At 50.1% G+C, this 27,757-nt stretch overlaps 1 protein-coding gene and 1 long non-coding RNA gene across 2 annotated transcripts in view; both read left to right on the top strand.

Annotated features, from left to right (window-relative positions):
• NDUFA10 (NADH:ubiquinone oxidoreductase subunit A10) overlaps positions 1-14,520 on the top strand; it is a 28,931-nt gene extending 14,411 nt beyond the window's left edge. Inside the window, exons 9-10 of the mRNA XM_051791051.1 lie at positions 4,342-4,450; positions 14,124-14,520. Of these exons, the coding sequence (XP_051647011.1) occupies positions 4,342-4,450; positions 14,124-14,192 (178 nt within the window). The 3' untranslated portion in view covers positions 14,193-14,520. The remainder of the gene's footprint in view (positions 1-4,341; positions 4,451-14,123) is intronic.
• A 5,810-nt stretch (positions 14,521-20,330) lies between these two features.
• LOC127472596 (uncharacterized) lies at positions 20,331-26,328 on the top strand. Its single transcript, XR_007905072.1, has 3 exons — positions 20,331-22,940; positions 25,170-25,323; positions 26,126-26,328. It is a non-coding gene; the product is annotated as an uncharacterized LOC127472596 (long non-coding RNA).
• The last annotated feature ends 1,429 nt before the right edge of the window (positions 26,329-27,757 follow it).

Here is a 27,757-nt window from a genome sequence, read left to right as displayed (position 1 = left end):
GGGTAATATCTGGTGACTTAGACCCTGCAAAATTATTTCAATCAGATTTCCTTTGAAAGAGAAAATAATTTGCTTGTTTTCCTGTAGCTCCACACTAGTGCAGGTATTAAGAAAGGATTATTAATTGCAATGTGTAGGAGGGAGTTAAAGCAAAGCATTCAATTAGAGCAGGGTGTTCAAGTACTGTATGAAAATTCAACTTTGCAGCCGTAGAAGGGAATAAATTGCTTTAAGGACTCAATTTTTCATTGAACCCTGGAGGAGGGTGAAGAGGGTCTCCTGTACAAGGCTGTTGTTGTAGATAATACAAAATTATTCTTTTGGCAGCATGTGGCTGTTTTAAGATCTTGCACTGCAATGAACTGCTTATTTAAATCACAGAATATCCTATGTTGGAAGTTTCTCATGTTACCTCCAGAAAATGCAGGGAGCCTACTGTGTGTCTTCCTCACTGGAATTGCCTCCCTAGGCATCCAGTGCCAATCTCAGATGCTAGTCCATGAACCTTAAGGCTGATTCTTTCCTCACTTGTTCCAGTGCCCAGGTAGCAAAGAGCTCGTGGTGCCCGATGCCTGTGTTCATTTTTCCTTCAGAAAGTGGGGTTTAGGTGGTTCCTGGTGCCTGTTCGGGTGCTGGCACGTGCTGCCCTCTCGTGGGTGTTTGTGGGAGGCTGCAGCTGATATTTAGGATCATTTAAGTTGGAAAACCCCTCTGGGATCATTAAGCCCAGCCATTCCCCCAGCACTGCCAAGGCCACCACTGAACCATGTCCCCGAGTGCCACAGCCACATGGCTTTTGAATAATTTCAGGGACAGTGACTCCACCCCTGCCCTGGGCTGCCTGTGCCAATGTCTTACCACCCTTTCAGTTAAGAAATTTTCCCTAATATCCAATACCTAATAGAAGTTCTGCTCTGTTTGGTTTTCCATCTGCAACTGCTTCCTTTGCTGACCTCCCAGGTTTTGGGGCTGACTTGGGCTGTGATTTTCTCTTCCATCTTCAGCTTGTACCAGCGTGTCTGGGGGCTGGGATCGATGGGCAGGGGTGAGGAGAACTTTTTCACTGCTCGTACAGAGGGTCTAATGCACAGAAACCCCAGCAGGGCCTGTGCCTAATTAATGCAAATAAGTCAGCTAATCAGACCGGTGAGCCGCACCCATGTGAAATCAGTTGCATAATGATCCCTTTTATCTCCCTGCCTTGCCCTTGAATGCTCTCCCTTGCTCTAGCATGACTGTGGGATCTCTTGGGAAAAGGTAAAAATGGTTATATTTGTGTCAGGAAGCTGGATGGATCTCAGGATGCTCTTCACATCTTTCCAAGTCCAACAGGAACCATTCTGGTTTTTTAAATGTCTCAAGAATTTCCTCTGCTGTCACTGCACCATCTCAGGCACTTTATCTGTGCCCTTCCCAGTACAATCAGTCTGTCCACACACCCTGCAGAAGACTTCATGTTTTGGGGTGAAGAGCTGTAGGCTGTGTGGTGTAGCCTGTGTTGCTTTACCAGCTGGTGGAGGGAATTTACTGCTTGTGACTTGGTGCATAAGAGAAGTCCACAGCTAAATCTGTTGTATCCCTGCAGCTCCTTCAGAATTTGGTAAAGTAGAACCTGGGAGAGGTAGAGCAGAGAACTTGGGAGTGAGGGAGAGAGACCCTTCATTCTCATTTCCCTAGAAATTCAGGGACACCTTCCACTAGACCAGGTTGTTCCAAGCCCCATCCAACCTGGCTTCTTGCTTCGGTTGAAACACTTGTCTGTAATTTCCTCTTTGCAGTAGCTTTTATTGGTTTGCAGAGCTGTTGTTGCACCTTGTCCCCTTTTTCTTGCAGACCTGCTTTTCTTGGGAAACTTTTTTTTTTTTTGCTCTCGGTGTTGATGGTGAGTGTTGCTCACCAAGGGAGTGGCCATGGCTCACCTTGGCCATGGCATTCCTCTTCTGCCTGGACAAATAAGGGAAACTGAGCCCCTTTGGCAGATGAAGGAAAATTAACTTTCATGTATAAACACAGAATTGAACTTGGTATGGTGCTGTGTTGCTGCCTCTTAGGCCAGTGAGTGCTTTTAGCTTGGAAGGGAGGTCACTTGAGGTTTTTGTGACTATGCCAGCATCAGGTGTTGAGAAATCACAGCCCAGCCTATGCAAACTCAGGGGTTTTTGTAGGGTTGATTGGTTTATTTTTTTCTAAGCAATCTCCTTCCCTTACCCCACCTTGCACCCTTGGCAAGGTTCATCAGGCTTTCTAATGTTTGCTGTGGGACTGTGTTTTATACATTGATGGAAAATGAAACCTCAGTTACTTGTGTGTCACCGCTGCAGGCTCCCTGAAAAATGAGTGTATCCTGCTGGAAGCTGTCTGTGAGGGAAGCAGGAATGTGTCAGTCCTGATTCCTCAACACTTGCTGCTGCTGGACAGAGTGTGAATTAGGTGTGTTATAGGTGCTTTTGGAGAAGAGATGAGCCATCCATGGCTGTAGAATACTTTCAGGTGTGATTCCTGTGGGAAAAACCCTGGATAACAGGGTTATGTGAGCTAAAATCTGATGTTCTTAAATTATTGGGACCACACTTCCATGCTTTGTTACCTTTGAAATGTTGACACAGCCTTACAGGTAAAGGTGCTGCATAATGAGAACTGCTTCGAGAAAGTGTGGTAAAGACTCAGAAAAGAGTAAATAACGATGATTTTCTCCTGAGGGAGAGAGAGAAAACTAAGGAAACATAAAAGGTGCCTTTAAATGCTTCCTGCTGAGCAGGGAATTAGTCCTGGCAAGCGCCTGTGGTTTTGTGGTTGGACATTGTTGTGGCAGGTGTCTTTGGGCGTGCTTTTAGTCAGGATTCCAAGCTTTTTCTGGAGGTGCAGAGCAGAGCCCGGAGAAGCCATCGTTAGCTTTGCATTCTTTTCTTGTACAGTGAGAGCAAAGTCTGAAGAGCAGCAGGTTTGCCATCTTGGCTGTTAACTAAAATAAACTGTGCCTGGGAATTGTCCTCCACAAGTTGCCACTTGGCTGGGATCCAGGAAAGAATGGATGAACTGTACACTGCAGACTACTAGACGTGGTTTCTGTGTGTGAGGTTTTGCTTCATGAGTACGTGGGCTCGTTTTTGTGGCTTCCAGCACGTGAAATACACATTTAATGTAGGTGAGGATAAATAATGTCACAGTTTGCAGGAAGCATCTTAAGTGTTGAACCTGGTCATTTATCCTCACCTTCTCCCATCTCAGCTTTTACTGGATTATTGTATTTCCTTACCAGTTTGTCTGCAGGAGGATAATTTGCGGTGTGAATGTCAGGATGTGTTAGCAAACTAGTTTATTTGTTGAAACTCTTCAGTGCTGGGAGGTAAGGTCCCAAAATTTGTGATTCAGGGGAAAAAATTAATTTCTTAAAGATGATAAACTTTGCTTTGCTCAGGGGATGCGCTTGATGTGCATGACAATATTTGTAAAGACATGCAACTCGTTGGAAACAACACAATTTGCAGAGTTTTTCGTGTTGAATTTAGGATTTGGTCAGTGTTGGTTGGAGATGGATGTGTTTTCCCCAAACACATCCAGGTGGCACTGTCGGCCTGTGTGTGACACCACAGGCAGCAGGAGCCTTTCTAGCAGTTTCTCAGGCATTTTAAATTCGGGATATCTGAAAGTGCTGGTGCTGTGCAGTGTGGATTTTTGGTGGATCCTGATATCAGTCATTGCAGCTGCTGCAGCCAGTTTTCCCTGGTTCTTCCCAGGCAGGATGCTGGAGGCACTGCCTGCTTCCAACCCTGTCATTGCCTCAGTACTGATCCATTTAGGATGGGAATTTAGCAAGATAATGTGTGGGGAATTCAATAAAAACACTGTATTTACCTTACTTATATAAAGCAAGAAAACCAGAAGTGCCTCATGGAAAAGGCTCTCAGGAATGATGGAGGAAAAACTTGGAGGAAGGAATGGAGAAGCAGGGAGAAGTTGGAGCAGGATCAAATTGGAGGCAAGGATGAGGGGAAAGACACAATATATGTGTGAGGAAAAGGATAAATGTTTGTCACAACTGGAAAATAGCCAAAACCTTTGAAAGTGCTATTTAACAGAAAAGTAATTCTTTTAATCATAGAATTCCAGAATGGTTTGAGGTGGGAGGGACCTTGAAGCTCACCAGGTTCCACCAGGGACACCTTCCAACTCTCCCAGGTTGCTCCAAGGCCTGTCCAGACCTTGGACACTTCCAGGATGGGGCAACCACGGCTTCTCTGGGCAGCAGTATTTGGACAAACTGGGAATTGATGCTGCTCTTGCTGGGGGCAGGATGTGAACTAACTGCTGCTGTTCCTTTTCCTTGTTTTTCCCCCTCAGTGTCCAGGACAAAAGTTTAGTGCTGGATAGTGTAACCATCCCTCGCTTCATTCCGGAGGTCACCATTGGAGGCACCGAGTTCGACAGGATCTATTACGAGTATCGAGCGGTGAGTGCTGCTGAGGGGGGTGACAGCCAGGGGACACCCCTCGGGGGGGGTGACAGCCAGGGGACACCCCTCGGGGGGGGTGACAGCCAGGGGACACCCCTCAGGGGGGAGGGACAGCCAGGGGACACCCCTCGGGGGGGGGTGACAGCCAGGGGACACCCCTCGGGGGGGGGTGACAGCCAGGGGACACCCCTCGGGGGGGGGTGACAGCCAGGGGACACCCCTCGGGGGGGGTGACAGCCAGGGGACACCCCTCGGGGGGGGGGACAGCCAGGGGACACCCCTCAGGGTGCTCCTCCTGGCCTGGGCACAGCCTGCACAGGGATGCACGTTTCTAAGAGCAACTTCTGGATTTTGCCCAAATCCCCACCTCTTTGAAGTCTGGCTTCCCCACGAGGGGAGTAACGAAGCAAATGGTTTGTTTCCTAAGCTGATTCTATTTTTTTTTTTTTTTTTTGGTCTTTAGATGTGAACCAAAGGATAAGTGGTTTTCATTTGTTTTTGTTTCTCCTGCCCTGATTAGTCTCTGACCTCTGAAATCTGAAATAATCCGTTGAGTCAAACAAGAAAATTGGAAACCTGTGGTGACTTCTTATAAAATGCTGAGGGAGGGGGTGTTTTTCTTGAGGAGGAACGAATGTTGCATCGCTGCTCCAAACTGTTGTTGCTTTAAATAGTGTGTTTCTGCATGTGGGCACGGATCCAGAGCCTGTTGTGGCCCCACACTCTCCTACACCTCCTGCAGGCTCCCACACAAGGCTTTAATTAGCTCTTGCCTTGCTGGTTCTGGAGACAACGGATTCGAACCCACTGAGCACTTTGCCCTGGTGCTGGTTGTGATTTACCTGGTATGGGGTGCTCTCCCACCACATGGGGCTTTCCCAAGGCCCAGGTATTGAAAATGCTCATTAGAGAAGTTGTGGAACTGATGGTAATTAATAGTGATTGGCCAAGCTTCTAATCTATTTTCCAGTTGGGTTGGAGTCTCTGCCACTGCATCTTTTTATTTTCTAAGCAATTGCTGGAGACAAAGGGAGGAATATACAATATAAATTGTTAGAAACCATGATTTGCATAATCAAAACACTGTTATTTTTCTTTTCTTGTTAGTATATACAGTCTCTTACTGAAATGAAAATGTAAGGTACAGATTTACGGACTTGTTTGGAAACTCTGAACTACCAGTGTTTTCCTCCACAGTAGGCAAAATATTCCACATAATCTGTTCCTCAGCTAACTGTGTAGTGGAGAGGCTCTGGGCTCACACTGTTCTGCCTCATTTGAGATGTGACCTTTCCAGCTTGTAAAAGGGGCTAAAGCTAAAGGTTAAAGCAGCAGAAAGCAGCTGAGGTTGTCTAATGGGCTTGAAAACTCCCTGATCCAGCAGAGGAATTGCTCTCAGAATTTCATCCTCTGTGCTATCACATTTTTAAACCCAAAGCTTCAATCTCAGCCCAAAGATTTTTGGAGTCCTTCACTCCAAGAGATGCCTGTGGCCGTGCAGCACAGATTTGAGAAGGATCTGCTGCATGACTTGACTGTGGCACACAATATCCATCTGCACTGACTGTGCCTTTCTTCCCCAAGATGAGAAGGGTTTTTTGGGGCTGAAATGTCCCTTTGCAGTGGAGCTGGGAATTACTGAGGCTGCCTGACACACAGCAAGGTGTGACCTCGGTGCTGTGTGCTGAGAACCAGGGGTAATACTTCTGAAAGCCTTTTTTTCTCCTCTGGCTGCACGACAGCACATCCCTCTTTGTGCTGGCAAGGAACTGAGAATGTCCTGGCTCATCAAATAGCTGGCTGCCAGGGAAAATTGGGACTTGCCTTGCAGATGTAGCAAAGGGATGCTTAGGAGAAGGAATGTGGGTACCTGGGAAGGAAAGCTGTGCTCTTGCATGGCTCTGCTCCTTGCCAGTTAGTTGACAGCTGAAGCTGAGCAAAAAAAACATTGCCAAAATATAATCTCCCTTCTGCAGGCACGATTGTAGGCCCTGATTCAGGAAAGTGCTGTGGAAAGTGATAATGTCTTTTGGAATAAGGAGGAGTTGCACATTTCAGGAGGTGTTCTGTTAAATTTAGGCAATAGTAATACTCTTTTTCTCTCTTCTGAATGCTTAGACACTTGTTATCTTTGAGGAATGGGGGGGGGGGGTCTGTAGGGATGGTGCACAATGCAAAAGATGCTGAGTTTTCCTGTTTTCCACAAGCTACTGGAAGGGAAAACACAAAGCCAACCCCACCTGCTGTTTTATGTTCTAAGGATTAAATTCTTTGTGTTGAAACTTGGAAGACCTGGGTTTTTTTCCTTCTAACTTCATTTAGCAAATGAAGGTCTGAATTTTTTCTCTCAGACAAGGCCACTGTGCAGAGGTGACACAGCAAGAGACCAACTGCACAGGCAGAGAGAGCAGAGGAGCTTCTAGACATCCAAATTTGGGATGTTTTTTGGGTCTGCAGAGAGGGAACTGTAAGCCCTTGCCTTGCCTATGTTCTTGCAGGGCTGGTAAAACTGTGCTGCCACTTTGGCATTTGAAGATAAAGGTTTTTAGGCTCACGTGACTTGTAGGTAAAGGCTTAATTATGGGATAATTACAGAACTCGAACTTTTCCTTGTGGGAAGTGTGTGCTTTCAGAGTTGGTGTAATGATGTTTACCACCTAAATACAATGATTTGCGTAGGGGATTTTTTTCTTTTCCCCTGTAACTACTCATAAATCCTCGATGGTGCCAATAGGCAGGGAACTGCTGTGTCTTTCAGAGTTGCATGCACACAACTCGTGCTGCCTAATAATGGTGGTTTTCAGGGATTTACAAATCCCAGGCAGAAGCTGGATTTTGTTCAAAATATTCATTAGAAGCAACCAAGAAGGAGGAGGAGGAGGAGGAAACCCTCTTCAGAGTTCAAGATTTTAGTATGTGTGCTTTTCCACGAAATAATGAGGTGGCCACATACAGCTCTGAGTACTAGAAACTCGTTTTTATTTTATGTATATCTTCTAAATTTGTTCTCTAAGGTTCTTTTCATGTGTGAGGAGGTGGTTTTCTGCAGCCTTCTCATACCATAAAGTCACCTGGCAGGGTCCAGCCATTCTCTTCAGGCATTCACAAACTTCTAAGGATGCTTTTCTGGCAAGGAAAAAGTAACCTTTTAGTCAGGATCTGTAGATCAGAGATAAGCATGTTCATTCTTCGGTGAAGCAACATTATTTTAGGAACTGTCAGACTAGTAAAGACTTGACTGCCCTTTTTTTTCCCCTTAACAACTGCTGTATCTCTCTCCTTTCTTCCAACTGCACACAATCCCCACGGATAATGCTCCAAACTCCGTGTGCGCCCTGCGAAGCTGGAGCACTTAGGCAGATGTGTTTGCAGGGAAGATGAAAACAAATGGTTGTGTTTAATGGAATCAGTGTACTTAAATAATGTGCTGATGTACTTCACACTCTGAATGCTGTTGGCAAGCCCTGCTGCATCTCCTGGGGTGGGGAGAGACTGCTTCTTTGATGTGCATGTGCTTTTCTGTGCACGTAAAAGCGCAGCTGTTTGCTGGAATTCGTGGAGTCACAGAATCCCAGGATGATTTGGGTTGGAAGGGACCTCGAAGCCCATCTCTTTCCACCCCCTGCCATGGGCAGGGGCACCTCCCACCAGCCCAGGTTGCTCCAAGCCCCGTCCAACCTGGCCTTGGACACTTCCAGGGATCCAGGGGCAGCCACAGCTTCTCTGGGCAACCTGTGCCAGGGCCTCCCCACCCTCCCAGGGAGGGATTTCTCCCCAGTATCCCATCTATCCGTGCCCTCTGTCACTGTGAAGCCATTTTCCCTTGTCCTATGCCGCAGAAAGGTAAGAGAAGGCTCTCATTTTGTTTTCCCCACACCTTTTTCCCTAGTGGCAGGCTGCTTTTGGAATACAGAGGTGCTGACCACAAGGCAAGGAAAGCTCAAACTGCTCACAGACCTGGCTGCTGCTTTGAGGTGCATTCGGGTTCCTTCCATGGCAGCTGCACCAGCTCAGCTGCCTTGTCAAGCTTCAGCTTTATATCCTGCTCCTCATCCTCTTCCCTTCTGCCCCAGGGCCTGGCAATGTGAGGCTGGCAGTCCCCTGCAGTCTGGCACAGCAGCAGGTGGAGAAGAGGCAACAGGTCAGAGGGGAGGAGAGTACCGCCTTCTTTCCCAAGGCTTTTTATTCCTCTTTTTTCCCAAGGAATGCAGCCTTAGGAGGGGAAACCCTTGTGTGCAATGCCTGCCATGCCTCTAGTTATTTAGCTTTTGAGTGATGGGAAGGTGAGCCTGCAACATGAGTCAGCTCTGTCTCACAACCTAAAAATAAGGGTATAAGAGTATGTGTTTGCAATGTGAGGGTCATAAGTAGCCCAAACATTAAGGGAAGATTTTTCTCCAGGTTTGAGGTGGCCCAAGTGGCCTGCGAAGTGCAGCTCTGACTGTTTTTGGCAGCTGTGGTTGCAGGGGCTGAAGGTGGCAGCTGGCAGAAGGGGGTGTTAGGAAGTCCTTCAGCTCTCCCATCTCCTCGGAGAGTGCAGAGTCTCCTGCTTACACAAATCTCCCAAAAGAGCCACAGAAGAAATACTTGAGCCTTCTGGAAGCTGGAGTCTGGATCAACAACAGGAACAACTCTTGCCTTTGCAGGAGCAGGGAGCTTAGGATATCTTTGTTCTCCATGTTTGTGATCGTTGCCATAGCTGCTGTCTTTGATACAACCTTCTGTTTTGTCTCTCTTGCCATTTTTTTGCTTGGCTTGATGAAGTTTTTGTTTTTTTTAGGATCGAGATCTCCTTTCCTAATTCTCCTTTTAAAGGAGGTGTTTGACAGCTGTAATGCCCAGCCCTGTCTGCTCTTGAATCCAGGAAGGAATGAGAACAGACACACAATAAATTAGGAAAGGCTTAATTTAAGGGGGTTTTTTTCCTGTTTTATTTCTGCAAAAATATTTTTAGCCCTTTCTAAAGTAGCAAGATGTTGCCTGGCTAGGTATCAGTAAGGTCAGAAGAACCTGAGGAGTAACTAAGACCTGGGAATGATAGAGTTCATGAAGGGTACCTGGAAAAAGGTGGGAACAGGCATGGGATCTATTTCTCTTCCCACCTTCCCACTTCTCCTCTGCTGTCACCAGTCCTGTACATATGGAAGGAGTAGGAGAGCAGCCCCTCTTCTGCTTTAGAAACGTGTAGCTCTCCACCCTGCTTCCCATGAAAAATATCCTGGGCAGTTGGAAGGGATATCTATCCCAGATATGGGAGGCAAGGAACCTGAGAGACCTTGGACTGTCTCAAATCTTAGTCTGGGTGGTTGTGTCTGTTTTATTTTAGGAGGTGGGCTCTGCTGTCCCAGGCACTAGGTACTTGTGTAAATCAAAAGGACAATCAAATCTCACTGGCATTAAAATAATCCATTTCAACTTCATAGTCTGTCCCCGAGCCCTGTGAATGGAAACACTTTATGTGGGAGCACATCCTCCCTTTCCCAGACCCCTCTTAATCCCATACCCATGGATGAATGTGATCCCAGGGGTAGACCTCTATTAAATTAAAATTAATTGAAATATAATTTAATAGAGGGGTAACATCTCCATGGATCTTAAACTGTGAAATAATGTCAGTTTGAGATGTTTAACTGTGCTGGTGTGACTTGGATACTGTTACTTGGCTTTTTCCTGCAGTAGATTTGCACTCTGTAGTGGATAACTGGTGCTCCTTATGGACACTTCTCTTTCCAAAGGATTTCCATTGTCTGTCTTTTTTAATGAGTGAATGAAGGGCAGGACAACATTCATGGAACAAGTTCAGCACACTGGAATTGTTTTAACCTCAATTCAGTAAAGCTTTTGAGTACCCTTGTTTCTTGGGCTGCAGGGAATGTTAACAGCATCAAGGGTTTTGTTTGAGTAAAGAATGGCAGGAGTGAGGCTGGAACACACAGTCTCTGTGTGCCAGGCCTTTGGAAACCAACTCCTGCACACCTTGAATGTGTGTTTGGGGGGTTTTACACCCCCTCCCCTCCTTTAGCTGTTGCTCTGAGACACGGAATCATTGAGGCTGGAGAAGACCCTGAAGATCGAGTCCAGCTGTAAACCCAGCACTGCCAAGGCCACCACTGACCCCTGTCCTCAAGTGCCACAGCTACAGGACTTCTAAATCCCTCCAGGGCTGGGGACTCCACCACTGGGCAGCTGTGCCAGGGCTGGACAGCCCTTTCAGTGAAGAAGTTCTTCCTAATATCCAACCTAAACCTCTCCTGGCACAACTTGAGCCCATTTCCTCTTGTCACTGGGGAGAAGAGACTCCACCTGGCTACAACTTCCTTTTGGGTACTTGTGGAAAGCAATGGGGAGCCAAACCCTTCCAGAATCCAGCCAATATATGAAGCTCCATTTCCTGGGTTCTCTCAGATTTTAGCTGTGTGCCAACAACACTGACAAACCTCTGGAAGTCAGGATTTCTACTGGAAAAAGCAGTCATCTGCTAACAGCAGTGATGGAAGGGGCTATTATTGTGGTTGTTATAAACAGCCACTGAAGGATGAGGTTTGGATATTGATGAATGAGCCCGAGCTTGCAGAGTAATGACTCTGCTTTTAAGTGCTCTTTGATCAGTGCTGCTCAAAACAGGCTATTTATAGATCTCTTGGAGCTGCAGACCAGCCATTAGCACAAAGCAACACAGGAATAGAAGGCAAAATCTGTAATTCTTTTTGGTCCTGAAACATTGGAAAACAAGACAGGCTCTAAACAACCTTTTCAGGTTGTTAAAACTCTCCAGAGCTCTACCTGCACATGTCTGGGGTGGAATTATCCAGAGGAGCCAGATAACAAACAGCTGGCTGAAGCTGTTTGTTGCTACTCCACAGCCTCTACCACTTTACAGGGCTTTTCATCATGTTTATAGTTTTGACAGACACTTCTGTGGCAGGTTCTTAATTTAACTGATGAGAGGGTCTTGTTTTCATCTCTTTTCCTAATGCTCTTTAAAGCTGAGCAGCTCGATGCCTTCGAGCTTGGCCCTGCCTTTGGGTCCAGTTCATTTCATGGGTTTCATGCTCTGTGTGGTGGATTTTATCACATCCTTCTTCAGACAATCCTTGCTGCCAGCTCTTGGGTTCTGCTCAGTGTAATGCAGCAGGCCAAGGCTTCAGTCTCTGTCTTACTAATTCCCATGGAGTGGAAAAATCTGTTCCTTGGCAGTGACCTGGTAGGAGCTCAGCCTTATCTCCTGCTGCAGGGATGTGAGTGAGCTCTTGGGATTGTCTGGGGGGGTCTCTGTTATCACAGAATCATGGAATGGGTGGGGTTGGGAGGGACCTTAAAACTCATCTAGTGCCACCCCCTGCCATGGGCAGGGACACCTTCCAGTAGCCCAGGTTGCCCCAGGCTCCATCCAGCCTGGCCTGGGATGCTTCCAGGGGATTTGTACTGGAAGAGAAAGTGAATATTCAATCCCTTTCTGTTCTCTCAGCTACTGGCAAGTTCCATAGAGCTTTTTCCTCACTCTTTTCCATCATCTCTCCTCTGGGCTGGGCAGTCTGGCTGCAAACCCAGCAGCCTCAGGGCTGGCTGCCTGTTTCATCCCTGCCCTCGTGCTGGCCAAGCCTGGGAATTTCAACTGGGTGCAGTTTGGAGCACCAGCTTCACCAGAAGAGGCACATCCTACCACTTGCCTGGCATCCCCAGATCTTCCCTGGTGCTCTTACCCCTCCTCTTTGCAGTGGTCTGCAAAAACCTGCCTTGTTCCTGGGTCTGCAGCTTTCTTTACTGCAATCCCAGCTGTGAAACGTGGGATTCAAAGAGCCCATTTTTGGGAAGTCATCTGTGTCACTTGTGCACAGAACATCACCTCACATCATCCTGCTTCCTAGGTACTGTGGGATTTGTTTACTCTGCCTTCTTCCCTTTTTTTGGCTATCTTGACAGGTTGGCTGTAACGTGTCTCCAAACTCCCCTGCCTTTGCCAAGGCCCACTGGGAAGGATGGAGTTATGGATGAATACTTATTATAACATTTGCTTTGATGTCTTGCATGTGTTTAAGCAAAGGCACACGGGGAATTTGTTTTGGACAATGAATTTGAGTTCTGTTGGGATTGATGTTGTAGCTTTTTTACAGAGGGCAGATTTACCCAGAAACAAAACTGTAAACTCCTGTCTTTTCCCAGAGATCTCCTGTTGCTTTAATAATCTAGTTATCTGGGAATCTCTTCAAGTATCAAAGGGCCAATTATGTGCTGCCTGGAGAGGAGCAGGGAGAGCTGTGTTTGTGTCACAGGCTGGCCACAGCAGGTCTGGTGTCCTCCCTGGCTCACTGCTGGAGATCCGTGGGGCAGAGACAGTAATCAGGTATTTTCATCTCCCATCTCCTCTCTGCTCTGCAGGGGGAACTCTCAACAGGACTGTGTGGTTTCTGCTGATATTTAGACAAGACATTTAATTGAAAAACCTCAGAAAAGCTGATCACAAATGCTTGCAACAAGGCAGGGTGGGGAGTGTCTCGGGAAGGAGGTAAAGTCTCCTGTTAGCTTGATTTTTAGGCAAAGAAGTGTCTTATTTTTTGACCTTCAAGTAAAAAAACCCACAGCACTCCACTTCCTCAAAACAACAGGCTTCATCTTTGATTAAATAGCTGTTTTTTGTGGCCTGAGTATAGATTTTTATCGAGACTGGGTCTTGCTTCTCTCTGCAGGGGCAGCTCTCTGCAACTGGATACCCTTACAGGTTTTTTTGGAAAGGAAAAACCATCGGGATAACTCAGGGGTCCTGAGTGAAACCAGTGTTTGTGTGGAGACAGACCAGATGATCTGTGCTTAATTTTTGCAAAGGCTGCCAGCAGATAGCTTATTTTTAAAGGAAGAGTTTTATTACAGCATCTTTGCTTGCTACAGACTTTCCCACAAAACTAATTTGCTTTTTTCTATGGTGGTTTGCTTCTTGAGTCCAGTATTGGAGCTCAAAGATGAGCATTGTGTTCTGTCTCTTTTTCATTCCTGGAGGTAGGAATGCAGATTCTGGAGATGGATTCTGCTTTTGGAGCTGGGATCTAACCATCTCTGGTGTTCCAGGTTGTGGTCAGTACTTACCAAAGGAAGCTGCTTCCACACCTGGTTGTTGCTTAGGTCTCAGGGTACCACTGAAATTTGGGTAGAGGGTTCAAGAACCTTTGGGGTTTTTTTCCACCAAATAATGGTTTCTGGCTTGGCTGATGAAGACAGGCAGATACTGCTTGTGCTTTAATGAAGTTAAGTTCAGCTCTTGAAGCCTAAATCTGCAATTCCATTAGAATGGTTTAATTTAACATTGTAATTAACTCGGTATCTCATGCATGAAGTATTTCATGTATTTAATAATGTGTGTGCCTATTTTGGAGTGAGGTTCTACTGACTGATTCAATTCCTCTGCTACGTGATACAGTGAGAGGAGTCATCTCTCCAACTGGGGAGGAGTTGGATGAAACCAGGTGGGATATGCTGTAGAGATTACTGGCCTAATTTATATATATATATATTATGGCATAGTGGGTTTTGTGGGTCCCCCCTTCAGCTGCACAGCTCGGGGTTGAGTTTCCTGTCAACGTTGTTCTTATGATGTGAAAGCATCTCTGGTGTTGTGCAGGTGCCTGGAGGCCCTTCAGCACTTTGTGTCTCTGACTGAGCTTTGTGCCTCCCGCAGCTCCCCGGGCGCAAGTACAGGCAGGGCTACAACGCCGACGTGGGGGACAAGTGGATCTGGCTGAAGTGACCCCCCTGGGCAGCCCCGGCCACGAGGGGCCACGGGACTGGAGTGAAGAGGAGCCGAGCTCAGGGCACCTGCTCCACACCAGCATGAAAACAACACCGCTTAAATCCCCGTCCAGCTGAAGGGAATCGTCTCCCAGAAGGAAAACCACTTTATCCTGGCTTGTTTTTCTCCCTGATGAACTCAGGACTTCGGATGTTGGATAGCAAAGTGATCTGGGGCAGGCTTAAGATCAGAGCTGAGCTTTCTCTTCCTCAGGACCGTGGCACATTATTATACAGGATTATTGTTGTTCTGCTGAATCAAGAGAAATTAAACCTGTATCCTCCTGGCTCTTGTAAAGTTAATTTCTTGCTCTGTCATGCGTGGTGTTTTATTGGGTTCATTAGGAACAACATCTGCTGAAAGGCACTTGCTGGACCCCAGCAAAGCTCACTGAGAGATGGAGAGAAGTGAGCTCAATTTACACAGCAAAATGTCTGTGCTTAAAAGTATAAAAAAAAAAAATTCAAAATAATTGCCAGTGGTTGTATTCAGCTTCTCCCCTTTGATTCCACTGTAGAGCAAAATGTTTGTTGGGTATAAAAGACAAATGTAATTATTATTTTTGCAAGTCCCTGAAAGTCCCAAGTTGGAGGGGTTTTCTTTAGAGAAATGATTCATTTGGTGTTAGTTAGTCACAGAAATGAGGCACCTTGGCACTGGTTCAAGCAACGCTCTCCACATTTAGGCTGCAGTTAATTTTGCAAGGGGCTAACTGCTTTCCAGCAAGGGGCTAACTGCTTCAGTCACCCAGGAATAAATTCCAGGCATCCCAGAATTTAGGGCAGTGCCTTGGAATTAAGCAGCCAAGTCATGCTCATGCCCCTTCCCATATCAAAACCAGTATGAAGAGAGTCCTTTAACAAGAGCCTTGGGGGCCTGGTTTTAGATACTGAGATGAATGAGCAGTGGGATAGAAATGTGGCTCTTTTTGCTGATCCTGTAGCTGTTTGTTTCCATGTTTTATGGCTTATCCCATGCCCTCCTCCAGGAAGGGGTACCCTAATCCCTGAGGACTGCCAGCCTGTACTGCTGTTCTCTTCTCCTACACGGTGAGATCACGAGCCCAGAGCTCCATCTCCCAGCACTGAGGAGTGTGGAGATGAAAGGAACACCTGCTGTGGTTTTAGGATCCCTCTGGAGTCATCCAGCTCTGTTTGTCCAGGTGTCCTCCTTCTCGGCATTGCTGCTTTCTCCAGGTGCTGGAATCCACTTGGCATTGTGTGTTCAGCCTGATGTCAGATCTCCTGGAAAGGTGTTTGGTGCTGTGAGGGGAAGCTGTTGTGTTCACCCCAGTGGGGTGCAGAGCAGATTCCAGAGCCTTCCCTGCCTGTTCCAGCAGCACCCTGAGAGCTGAGCTGAGCTTTGGATGTAAAAGACTTTTAATTCCAGTCAGGAAAAGCAGTGTTGGCTTGTATGGCAAGCAGTGTGGTATGACAGAATGCTTCTTGAGCATGCTTTTTTTTTTTTTTGGTATTTTATTCAGGTTTTAACTCTGCTTTAAAAGTAAAACTGTTTACACCCTGAATCTGTGAAGGAAATAACTTTCTCTCCCCTTGCTGTAGGAAGGAGTGCTAGCTGTGTTTTTCTCTTCCCTCCTTCCCACTCCGACAAGTCAAAAAAACATCTCTTAGCAAACCAGCTGTAAAGATTTTGGGTTTTGGAGGCTGTGCTGTGCCAGCTGGACGAATCCCTTTCCAGTTCTTACTTAGATTGGAAAAGATAACACGGCTCAAGTCCTCTCCGTGTGTCCGCGTAGGTGCACGTGTGATACCATCTGCAGACTGTCCTCTTATCCCAAATTCCCACTGCCAGTGTTAATGCGTGGGGAAGTTTACCTGCCATGTCCCATGCTCGGTTCTGCCTGCTTTGCCAAGGCAGATTCCTTGGGAAAGGGCACATTTATGGGCAGAATCAGCAGCTTTCCCAGTGGCTGCAGTTGGTCGGTCCAATAGTTCAGCAACGAATTGCCCCTTGGGCTCACTTTTTGGTGGCACAGGAGGGGAGGAAGGAAACAGGAAACAGGGTGGGGATGGTGCTGCCATCAAAACAAAGGCTTGCTGTGCTGCAGCCTCGGATGAGGAGGTGAAGCCCCTCAGCCTCAGGAACCCGTGATTTTGTGCCAGTACCTGTCCCGCTCAAACAACTCAGCTTATGGCCTTTCAGCTTTGGTCTCATCACCACCCTGTCTGGCCTTTGCTGTGGTTGACTGGAGCATGTCTGTGCTCTCCCAATATGGCCATTAACAGCTTCCTCCTCAGCCAGGGCACAGCTGGGACCATCCAGGGTGTGCCAGGGGCAGCCTCTCCACTGAACATACCTGTGGGTGGCCCCTGGCCTGTCCCTGCCCACCCTGTGCTCCTCAGCAGTGACATCTGGCCCAGGGCTGCAGTTACAAGATCCCATTTCTTCTTCCCTTTCCTCCTTCAAGGTGAAACTTTGGTGTTTTAATCATGGAATCCCAGAATGGGTTGGGTTGGGAGGGACTTTAAAGCCCATCCAGTCCCACCCCCTGCCATGGGCAGGGACACCTTCCACCAGCTCAGGTTGCTCCAAGCCCCATCCAACCTGGCCTTGGACACTTCCAGGGATGGGGCAGCACCATAATGGCAGTGAGGTTAGGATATTATCTGTGCTGCTTCAGTTGTGCTGTGCCCCCACCACAGGCAGAGGTTGGAATGAATCCCTTCTGTGGAAGAGCTTGCTGAACAAGCTCAATTTAGGTACACAACAAATTCCAGCTGGCTTCCAGTGCTGTTTGCAAAAGACTGGGCAAAATGAAGCATTTGTGCAGTAGTGAGTGGACGCAACCCGAGCAGAGAGTAGCTGGGATGGCACCTGATGGGCTGCTCCCCAAAAAATGTGCCTGTGCAGGTTTAGTGTGAGCTGAGCATTTATGGAGAACCCCAAAAGCCATCTGTACTCAGGGATGTCTTGGAGGAAAAGAAGGTCCAAAGATCAAGGAAAAGGATGGACTCTCCTCCATGGTATGGCTTTCTGTTGACTTGCATTTGTGGAAATGACAGGAGATGGCATCATGAGGGTGGTGAGGTCCTACCACAGGTTGCCCAGAGAAGCTGTGGCTGCCCCATCCCTGGGAGTGTCCAAGGCCAGGCTGGACAGGGCTTGGAGCAACCTGGGCTAGAGGAAGGTGTCCCTGCCCGTGGCAGGGCGGGTTGGACTAGGTGAACTTTAAAAGTCCCTCCCAACTCAAACCATCCCATGATTCCATGATCCTGGGCAAAGCTCCATGGGAGTGTGTGGCCCTGGGAGCTCCCATCCACGCTGGTCAACACTGAGCCCATCTGACAGCGTTGCTTCCCATGGCCCTGCTTAGCTGTAATTCCTGAGCATCACAGGTGGCAGGATGCCATGGAACTTGCAGGTTCTGCTCCCGTTCCCAGCTTTAAGTCTTTTTTTTTCTTTTTTTTTTGCCAAATACGTGTTCACAGTGAGATCAAAATGAGCGCGGTGCCTCCTGGTGCCGGGTAATTCCTCGGCAGGTGCTGGAGCCCAGCCTCGCTCCTGCTATCTGATGGGACCACTCCTGCTGTGTTCTCCACCCTTCCAAACAAAAACTACAGCTACAAACGGTACTTAAATCCTGAGAAAGCCTTGTCTCAATTAGCTCTGTGCTGAGTGTCTTCAAAGACAGCTGCGATTGGAACACGCGGCGGCCGCTGCGATTCTCTCCGGGAGAGGCAGACACCACACCTCATTCCTCCACCTGCTCCTGGGTCGGGGAGCATGGCCTGCAGACACAATCCCAGACAGTGGTGCTGCACGGGGATAAAGGCACATGGGCTGCTGCGCCTCCAGATGAGTGTTCCCAGCCCTCACCTGTGTCTCCGCACCGAGGCGTGAGGTGGAGAAACGTGAGTGTGTGGCCAGGGAAGGGTTGCTGGTGGATCTGGCTGGGTGAGGACTTGCTGGCGTTCCAAACAGGAGAGCGTGTCTCCCTGCTGGGGGCTAAGAGTTGTGGTAGAGCAATGGTTTCGGTTTTCTGGGTTCCTGGTCCTTCCCTCCAGCAGGTGTTGTCCTCTCGCCGCTCACGTGGCTCTGGCAGAAGGTGGGAACCCATCTTCTCTGGGTGTTTTGGGAGACAAGGTTGGTTGATGTCATCCCGTAAAGAGGTGAGGGTGTCACAAATTGGGGTGGGACTTGGCAATGGGACAGAGGCTCCATTTGCTTCTTTTTGAGTTCTGGTTTCTCTGCTTACAGGAGAGACCCAATGCTGAAGCAGGAAGGAACCTGATGAAATCTTCTGCTTTTGTCTTTGGATATGGGTAAAAATCAGGCTCCTGTTGTCCTCAGTGGCCAGCTGAGGCAGTCCTCGAAGCCAGGCTGAAATGGGCAGGGGCTGTACCTTCAGTGAGGAAGGGAAACCAAAGCCACTGTGGACTCTGAGAGGTCTCAGATCCCCTCTTGGCTTCTCTGTGGGGGTGTTTGTTCTGAGCAAAGAGAACCCTGCAGAGAGGTGAGGGGCTCAACTAGAGTGAGGCATCAAAGCTGCTACTCTCTTGCTGCTCCTGGTCACAGTCTGGGTTGTGCTGGGTTGTAAGCTGGTGATCCAGGCAGGACCAGGGGTATGAGCAGGCCTTTCTGGCAGGGCATTTGTGACTTTGTCCAGCACATTCATTCAAGAGATGGGACCCTTGCTGCTTCCAGCAGTTCCCCAGGATGGAGCATGGAAGGTGGGTGCCGTGTCGCTCTCCAGGTGGTGATGGAGAGCAGGGGGGTGGAAGGCTGTGTCCAGTTCTGTGGCTGTGGCACAGTGCATCCGTCTCTGCCCAGCTGGTCCTGTGCTTTTGTGGCACAACCGTCCCCCTTCCTCCCAACCACATCCGTTTCTGGAGTCCCCCTGGATCTGGTTTTCCCTGGGTGTTAGTCTTCATGCAGCCTTTTGGCCAGGAGGTGTGTTTAACTGGACCACACATCCGCTTCCTGGAGAGCTCAGTGCTCCCCCTGCTCTGCTGGCAGGAGCCTTTACGAGCCGCGGGGGCAGTGGAGGGAAAACGCCCCTGAGAGCCAAAAAACCTCGTTCCCCCATGTGCCCAGGCAGGAGCGGGCTGGGACAGCGCCGGGGCACGAGCGGCTGCCTGGCGCTGCTGATCCCTGGCGCTGCTGATCCCTGGCGCTGCTGATCCCTGGCGCTGCTGTTGCCTGGCGCTGCGGTTCCCTGGCACAGCTCCCGCTCGGATTGGTGCTGGTTTGTGTTACAGCGCCGGGGTCGTCCCGACCAGAGCATCTCTGCCGGTGCAGGGGAGCTGCGCGAAAGCATCTGCACCTCCTGCAGAGCCTCCGGCGTGCGGGGTTCCAGCGGGACGCTCGGGGCTCTCCCGACACATCCCATTAGGTGGCAATGCAGCCTGTGCCTCGGAGCAGCCCCGCGGGATGACGGCAGCCAGAAACGGCTTCAGGCCCCGTGGGGAAAGAAGGCTTCGGTGGCCAAGGCTCCTGGGTATGTGGAAAAGGCTCGCAAACCTGTGCTTTTAACTCTGTTTCGGACCCTGGGATTCCCATGCCCCTGGCTCTGAGTTGCCCTGTAGCACGTGGTGGCTGTGGCCATCCCTGGGCCACGCAGGTTCTCTTTGCAAGTGCTTTGGCCTCTGTGTCCACGCTAGTGTTCCCTGTTTGCCTTATTCCATGTCGTTTCCAAGGCAGAGAAAGCACCCAAGTGGCACTGGGGCAAGAGGGGCACTGAGCATCTTCTCTGGGCAGCTCCTGTTCCTCTGCCTGCCTTACAGACCACCTCAGGCTCCTGCTCTCCATCCTCTCAGCAGACTTTCCCAGGCCTACAGAGGACAGAGGAGACACCTGCAATGCCCTTGGCCTCAAGCTCTTGCTCAAGAAATGTGGGAGTAAAGAGCTCACCTGGCCAAGTGCTGGCCTGCAGCCAGGGGACTTCCCAGGATGACCACTGGGCCAGACAGCAGGATTGCTCATGGACCTCAGCATCACCTGTGGGAGTGCCCTGTGCGCTGGTGGAGAGGAGATGCCTGAATTTCAAACAGGAGTTGAGGTGAAAGCACAGGGCTGGAGGCTCCGTGGGTCCCCCGGCAGGGATTAGGGGAGCACTGGACACTCCTCCCAGTCCCCACTGTGCGTGCTGGGTGCCCCCACGGGCAGCCCTGTGCTCCAGCCCCCCTTCTCCTGGGCTCCAGTGGGTCGTGCATCCCATGACCTGCCTCTCCCATGTAACTGGGATGTTATCTGGAGATTGGAAAGCACTCGGGTCCAGACCTCGGAACAGAGCAGCGTTAATGGCAGCCCAGCCGAGGGGAATGAAGTAATATTAAAGTGTGATATTTCATTGCTCTGTAATTAACTTCAGCTGCTTTCAAGCTGCAACAAATTACCCTCAAAGCCCGTTTTTGTACCGAGGAGAACTTTGAACTGCGTTACCAGCCCTGGTGTCTGGGAGGGAGCGGGGAGGCTGCTCCTGCTGTCTGTGGCTGCAGCTCCGTGTGTGGTTTGGGTTGCAATGGTGTGGCCCAAACCAGCCCCAGGCCGGGTGTGCCCAAACAAAGGCAGAGGTTGTGTGTTGGGGCTGGAATTAACCCCTGCAAGGGAGAGCCCCAGGGGTGGGAAACTACCACAGCGTCCCAGGAGAGCCTTCAGCTCCACCCTGCTTGTCTTTTCTGCTGGGAGATATCCGGGGGCACCCCCGGGACTGCTGCAGCCAGAGGCGGGTGTGCCCCGTGTGGTGCCTCAAAGGCTTTGGGTACATGTGACCATTCCCAGGGCTTCCAAAATGCTGTGTGCAAGTTAATGCAGGGCCTGAAACTTCAACCAGCTTGTTGGAGAGAAAATTCAGCTGAGCTGCATGTTAGAAGCCAGCTGGCTGGTTCAGCAAAGACCTGGGGATCCCATCATTTTCGGGAGCCACTGACGCCCTTGAGTGGCGCAAAACACAGCTCTGCGTTTCCCAGCAGGACCCCTCCTGCTTCAGCTCCCTAAATACTTGGAGAATACACTCAGCACTTGTTTGCATTTACTTTGCATCTTCTCTCTCCAGCAGGAGCCATGGAGCTGGTCCCGTGCAGCCCAGGCCTGGGAACGTGGCCCAGGCTCCTGCCACACGCCCGATGGCGCTGCGGGATTTCCAGGCACAGGGGCTGCCTGGGCTGGTGGTGCCAAGCCCTCCTCATCCTGGAGAAGCTGCTCTGGAAGAGCAGGACTGCAGCAGCTTGTCTGGGATGCCTCAACCAGGGGCAGCTTAATTACCCTTGATAAATTCATGAGATCATAAAACCAAAGGAAGATGGGAAGTGTTCCTGCTCAGCCCTCGTTGCCGATGGGATGCAAGGCAGGCACACTTGGAACTGGTCTGAGCAGATTAAGCTCAGCATCCAGAGGAACTGCAGAGACAACATGTGCTCTGAAGAGGTGGAGAGCAATCTTCCCAGCTCTGCAGTGTTATCCAGGGATGTGCTCTTCCCTTTGGAGACCTCCAGGGCAGCTGGGGGCTGGGGAGCTGTGGCACAGGTCCCACATGTTTGCCATGTGGGTCCCTTGCCCATCTCTGGGGGAACTGATTCTTCCTGATCTCCGAGGAGAGGTCTCAGCATTCTCCCATGTCCTGGGGAAGGGCTGGCTGTCCCCTTGGATGTGCTTGGGAGAGGAGGAGGGAACTGTGGCTGGTCTGGACCTCTCTGCCCCTCTTCATGTGCCTACCAAGGGGGTGGTCAGAGGAGTTTGAAGAGCTGCTCTGTTTCTGTGGATGATGTTGGGGGATGAAAATCCCTGATCTGGATGTGTTAGAGAGGCAAGCAGACCTTCTACCCAAATTCCCAGGGAGAAAGCCAGCAGCCCGGATTCCACTGTGCCACCCTGCTCCTGCCTGGGATGGCTCAGTCCCAGCCTGGGGCCCCAGCAGCCCTGTTCCACCAGCTGCAGTGGGGTTCCAACCCCTGGGCATGGCATAGGAGGGGTCACAAGGAGCCCGATCCATGGGCAAGAAACTTAAAAAAGAGAGGGAAGCTTCCACCTCTGTTTCCTGCCGTGCTGGTGGAGCAGTGCTTGAGCACAGCCTGGTGCCTCGGGCAGGAGATGTGAAGCAGTGACACGTGGCTTAGCTTTAATTACCCTTAATTACCCAAACCCATCCACCTGGGTCAAAATCTGGGGCAGGTGCATCCCAGTGGGACAAGGGAACAGGGAGACTGGGCAGTGCCCTGATGGAGCTGCCCTTCCCAGGAAAGCCATGTGGTTTGGATCCCGCTGGGAGTGCTGCAGCCCCAGCCTTATCACCTTCACTAGGCCAAGTGGAGTGAGTTAATGATGGGATTCATCACAGAGCAATCCAAGGGGCAGCAGTGGATCCAAGTGCTTTCCATTCGGTGATGCACATCCAAACCTTAATGGAAGCTGACAGCCTGACCCTGGGACCGTGCTCTGGCCAAATACAATCAGCCTGATAGTTCCCTGGAGAAAGCAGCCATGGCTTTAATGTGTCTTCTCAAAACATTTGTCTCATCAGCTTAAAAGGAGAAGCCCAACCTGCAGAGGTGCAGAGCTGGGGTTGTCTGACCTCCCCTCTCTTCCCCAGCTCTGCAGCGCACGGTGGTGCAGCTTGAAAAGCCTCAGCCTGGGAATGTGCTGGAATGGCTCAATCCAGCAAGGAAAGCTCCACCAGCATCCCCAATCCTCTCCAGGCTGTGCTCTCAAGTCGGCATCGCTGGTACCCAAGGGAAGAATTAACATACTGTGAGTACTAATAAGGAAACTTCAGTAATTGAAGGTGTTTGGAGGCTTTTATTGGCATATTTGGTTTTGGAGGTAATATTTTACTGCACCAGCTCTTCCTCTGCTCTAAACCTTTCCCTGCCTTCTCCCTCTGCAGTTTAAAAGGGAAGCATGTTTTATTCCAAGTTCCCAGCACAAGTCTCCATCTCTCTTGCCAACTGTACTTCTATTAAAAAAATCTCGACATTGCCCCTCAAGCAAAAGATCAAACCTTTGATATAAAACGAGACTGGGAAGAAGAGTTGAGCTTTCCAAGCCCTAGTTTCATCCTGACTGACTGTGTATTCCTATCTTCATGTTTTCCCACCTCCTCCTGGTTTTGATAATCAAGCCCACTACTGCTGTAGGTCCATTTATTGCATCAGGGAAGGACTGAGCCAGGCCTGGGCCTCGAGCCACTCCTGCTCATGCCATCCAAAGAGGCTGGGATGTGGGCTGAGCTGCAGGTGCCCTCACACCTGATCCCAGCACCTGGTTGCACAGAGAGATTGTGGACTCCAACCCTGGAAGGGTTCAAGGCCATGTTGGACGGGGCTTGGAGAAACCTGGGATAGTGGGAGGTGTCCCTGCCCATGGCAGGGGGTGGAATTGGATGGGATTTAAGGTCCCTTCCAACCCAAACCCTTTCATGATTCCATGGTTCGAATGATGGCTGCAGCTCCTTGCAGGCCAGGTGCAGAAATGAGGAGCCAAGATCTTCCCAGTAACAACACGAATGGGTACAAGGAAAATCTTCCAGGAGTGGCTGGAAGGAGAGAATCCTGATAGCCATCCTTGCGGTGAGAGTGCTGGTTGCCACTGTGGCTAGCAAAGGATTCTTACTGACTCCTCAGCTGGTGCCAGGATCCTCAGGGAAAGCTGCAGGAAGTCCTGGAGCCCTCATCCAGGCTGCTCCCTAGAACCTGTTCCCAGAAAAGGTGGTCTCTCCTCGGGAAGTCTTCTCCAATGTGGTCCCTGATGGACAAAACAGCCCGAGTGGTTTCTGGGGCTCACATGTGGCTCACCCATTGAGCTTTCCCGTTTCTAATGTAGTTTATTTTTTGCTCTGGATAATCCAGTATCCAAGGTCGGCTCAGCAGTTGTTTGATCCCACAAGTCCCTTGGCCCCATCATATGACATTGAGTTCCTCGAGGCAAATTGTGTGAAAAGATGCTTTTTTTTCCCCCTCCCCACTTCTGAATTTACTGTCCCTTCATCCCTGCTGAATGCCCCGTTGTTTGCAGAGCCTGAATACGAGCTCTGTCCCCGGGACCGGGATGGCCCCATCCACTGGGCACCTCAAAGATGCTTTTCCTGAATGTGCTGGTTTTCAGAAGAGCCCTCCAAGGCAGGGCAATTACTGTGGCTTTGTGCATCGACCTTCCTCCAGAGGATGGCCCAAGAGGAAGATGGGGATGGTGGCACTGAGTGGACCCACTGGGAGGGGGGAGGGAAGCCAGGCAGCTCTAGTGGGAAGAGCTCTGAACCCCTCTTTGTGCTGCTGGAGCAGTGACCCCATCTGTCCTCTGCCCTCTCCTCAGTGCAAGCGCTGTGGGAGCGCCTGGGAACCCCTGGCAGAGCGGGGGCTGGGGATGATGAGGCTGGAATTGTGTTCATTCCCTCCTGGGCCCTTTCCGGGACTGCTCTCTCCCCTTTGCTTTTCATCCTGCTCTATCTGTTCCCCAGCCCTGGGAGTGTCCAAGGCCAGGTTGGACAGGGCTTGGAACAACCTGGGCTGGTGGAAGGTGTCCCTGCCCATGGCAGGGGGTGGGACTGGATGAGCTTTAAGGTCCCTTCCAACCCAAACCCTTCTATGATGGCTGGGGGACAAGCCATGGCATGGGATGAGGACCCCCTTCCCCATCCAGAGCCTGGCAGTGCCACCCAGCTCACCACCAGCAACCTCACAACTCACCTGGGAATTGCTGCACAAGGACAGCAAGGACACAAGGACATTTTCCATCTTCATGTGTGTCACCCCCAGATGTGGGGAATGGGGAGTGTCCCCTGAGTCACTAGAGGTCCATGTCACACTGGCTGGGCTCTGGAGCCTGCTCCTCTCCAGGGGACTGGGACCATGCTCACAGCCTCCTGCACCTTCAGAAAATCCCAGAATGGTTTGGGTTGGGAGGGACCTTAAAATCCACGTCATTCCAATCCCTGCCGTGGGCAGGGGCACCTTCCACTAGACCAGGTTGCACCTTCTGCAGGCAGGAGCAGATGCTGGCAGGGAGACTCAGGTGGGAGAGGATGATGCTGTGGACACCTTCACTGCCTCTGCTCTCCTCTCCTTGGCACTCCAGGACCCAAACCTGGCAAAACTCACTCATCAGCATCAGAAGCAAATGACTTGGAAGCATCCAGGTAAAAGTGCAACTCTTTTGGTCTTTGGGGCTTTGTTTTGTTTGCTTGATCTTACAGCTCCCTAACACTTTTGTGTTGGAATCACAGCAGTTATCATATCTTCCTTATCACTGCTGCAGAGGAAAGCTAAAAGCAACCTGTTCCTCCATAGCTTGTGCCACAAGGATCCTCCAGATCCACAAGTATCCTGCCAAAACAGGTCTGACCAAAGCACTTCAGAGACCAGATCTCTGTTGGAGTTCACTGCAGCACCTCCACAGCCCTCCCCGACCAGCCCCCTATTCCCACTGTAGATGGAGGACAGCAGGCACCCACTGGGGAGGATGTTGGTGACAACTGGGAAGCCCTGAAATCAGGGAGATCCGTGGGGCAGGACCTTGTGTGTGACCCACCCCACATGCCAAGACAGCGAGTGGAGTGGTCACTCTTCCCTCCCAGGGTCCTATCCCTGCATCCTGCTTGCTGTGAGCGAGCTGTCTGAAGGAACAGGAATTGCTGCCAGGTTAGGAGGTATTTCTCACCCCCATGAAAACAAACAGGGCTGATTTGTTCCCAATTTGCTCGTCCATGGGAGCTGCAAAGCTTTGCCTGCGTGGAGTGGGAGCCGGGAGTTTGGCTCCGTTTGATCGCGTGCTCTCCTGCCCCAGCTTCAAAGATCTCTTTGCTTTTCCACTCCCTTTTATGTCCCATCTCTTGAAGTTCCAGTCCTGCACGAAGGCACAAACCCAGGACAGCTGAAGGCTTCCAAATGCAATTATTTTCCAAAGCATTTCAATAAATTAGCAGCTCGTTTCTTTGCCAGACAGCACTTCCCTTCCCATTGACCCACGTCTGTGCAGCCTGCAGTGTGCCTTGGACCTTTATCCTCCGGGATGTCAGCCTGGGAGGACGGAGCTGGGCACTCTTAGCTGTGATTCAGACCTGGACTGGGACTCCAGAAGGGTTGGCATGAGCATCTGCAGATATATATTTTTTTAATAGCCATTTATTTATTAAACTACTTTGGAGTCTGATTCACTCGCTCTGTTCGATATTTATTGGTGCTTCACCTGCCTCGAACTGGGAGCACTTTGATTAATGGATTTGCCTTTCCTGGAACCGTGTCCCAACATCAGCTCATCAGCATCCTCAGCCAAAGCACCACTCTTGCAAATCAAGGATGGCAAGGAGAAAAACCCCAAGCAGGGCTTGCCTGGGGGCAGGACAATGACCCACCCACCCAGCTCCCCAATTCCATGGCGTTCAGAACTCGGATAAGGGATTCCAAGTGACTGAAAGCTCTGTTTAATACAGGGATTAATTTCTTCCCAATGTCTTATCTAACTCTGCCCTCTGGCAGTGGGAAGCCATTCCCTCTTGTCCTGGCACTCCATGCCCATGTCCAAAGTCCCTCCCCAGCTCTCTTGGAGCCCCTTTAGGTCTCTCATCCCCATCCTATCCCACCACAGGCTAAAAGGACTTGGGTGCACAAGGATTGGGGCAATGGTAGTGTAGGAAAGAGCCTGGGAATACCAGCTAAAGGTGAGCTGCTGTCATTGCATGAACACGAACCACCCAGCCTGAGATCAAGCTGGGATTTTCCCTGAAAATGCTTCTCTGTGGTAGAGAGAGGCGGCATTTAGCAAAGGCGGTTTTGGGACACATCTATATTGAATGTCTAGATGTTGCTATGGAGAAGCTGGATGGAGGCCACCAGGAAAAAGGAGGCTCAGGGGGGACCTTCTCACTGTCTACAACTCCCTGACAGGAGGGGGGAGCCAGAGGGGGTCGGGCTCTGCTCCCAGGGAACAAGGGACAGGACCAGAGGGAAGGAACAGCCTCAAGTTGCACCGGGGGGTTTAGATTGGATATTGGGGAAAATTTCTTCACCAAAAGGACAGTCAGGGGTTGGATCAGTCTGCTCAGGGCAGTGGTGGAGTCACCATCCCTGAAATGCACAAAAGCCACGTGGATGTGGCACCTGGGGATGTGGGTTGTGGTGGCCTTGGCAGTGCTGGGTTAGGGGTTGGGCTCAATGAGCTGAGAGAGCTTTTCCAACCTTAGTGATTCTGTGATTCCATGAAATAGCACCTGGCTGAAAAGGAGCCAGGGAGATATTCCTGGGGGGCTTCCTGCTTGCCCAGGTGCCTGGTGCTGGATTTTGGTGTGGGCTGGACTCCCAGGGCAGGGCCATCCATGGAAGGGTGATGCTGGGTCTGCCCTGGTGCCCCCTGGGGAGGTGGGTTATGAGGGGGGCCCTGCAGTGACAAGGAGATGTACCCACAGCTGTGCTCTCTGCATGGGGAGCTTTTCTTTTAAAATAATGGCCAACAAAAAAAAATCCCTGTCACTTAACAAAAATATTTCAGGCCTTTTGGGTTTTTCCTTGTGATTAAGTCTAATGAGAAGAGACAGCAGAGGCTTTATCAGTATCTGCTCACTGATTCCAGCTTTG

This window comes from Manacus candei, unplaced genomic scaffold, assembly GCF_025592945.1.
Source record: "Manacus candei isolate 608988 ecotype Guabito, Panama unplaced genomic scaffold, ASM2559294v1 h1tg000029l, whole genome shotgun sequence".
Lineage (NCBI taxonomy): Eukaryota > Metazoa > Chordata > Aves > Passeriformes > Pipridae > Manacus > Manacus candei.
The sequence above is the reverse complement of the archived record's forward strand: the minus strand, read 5'-3'. Positions and strand labels throughout refer to the sequence as shown.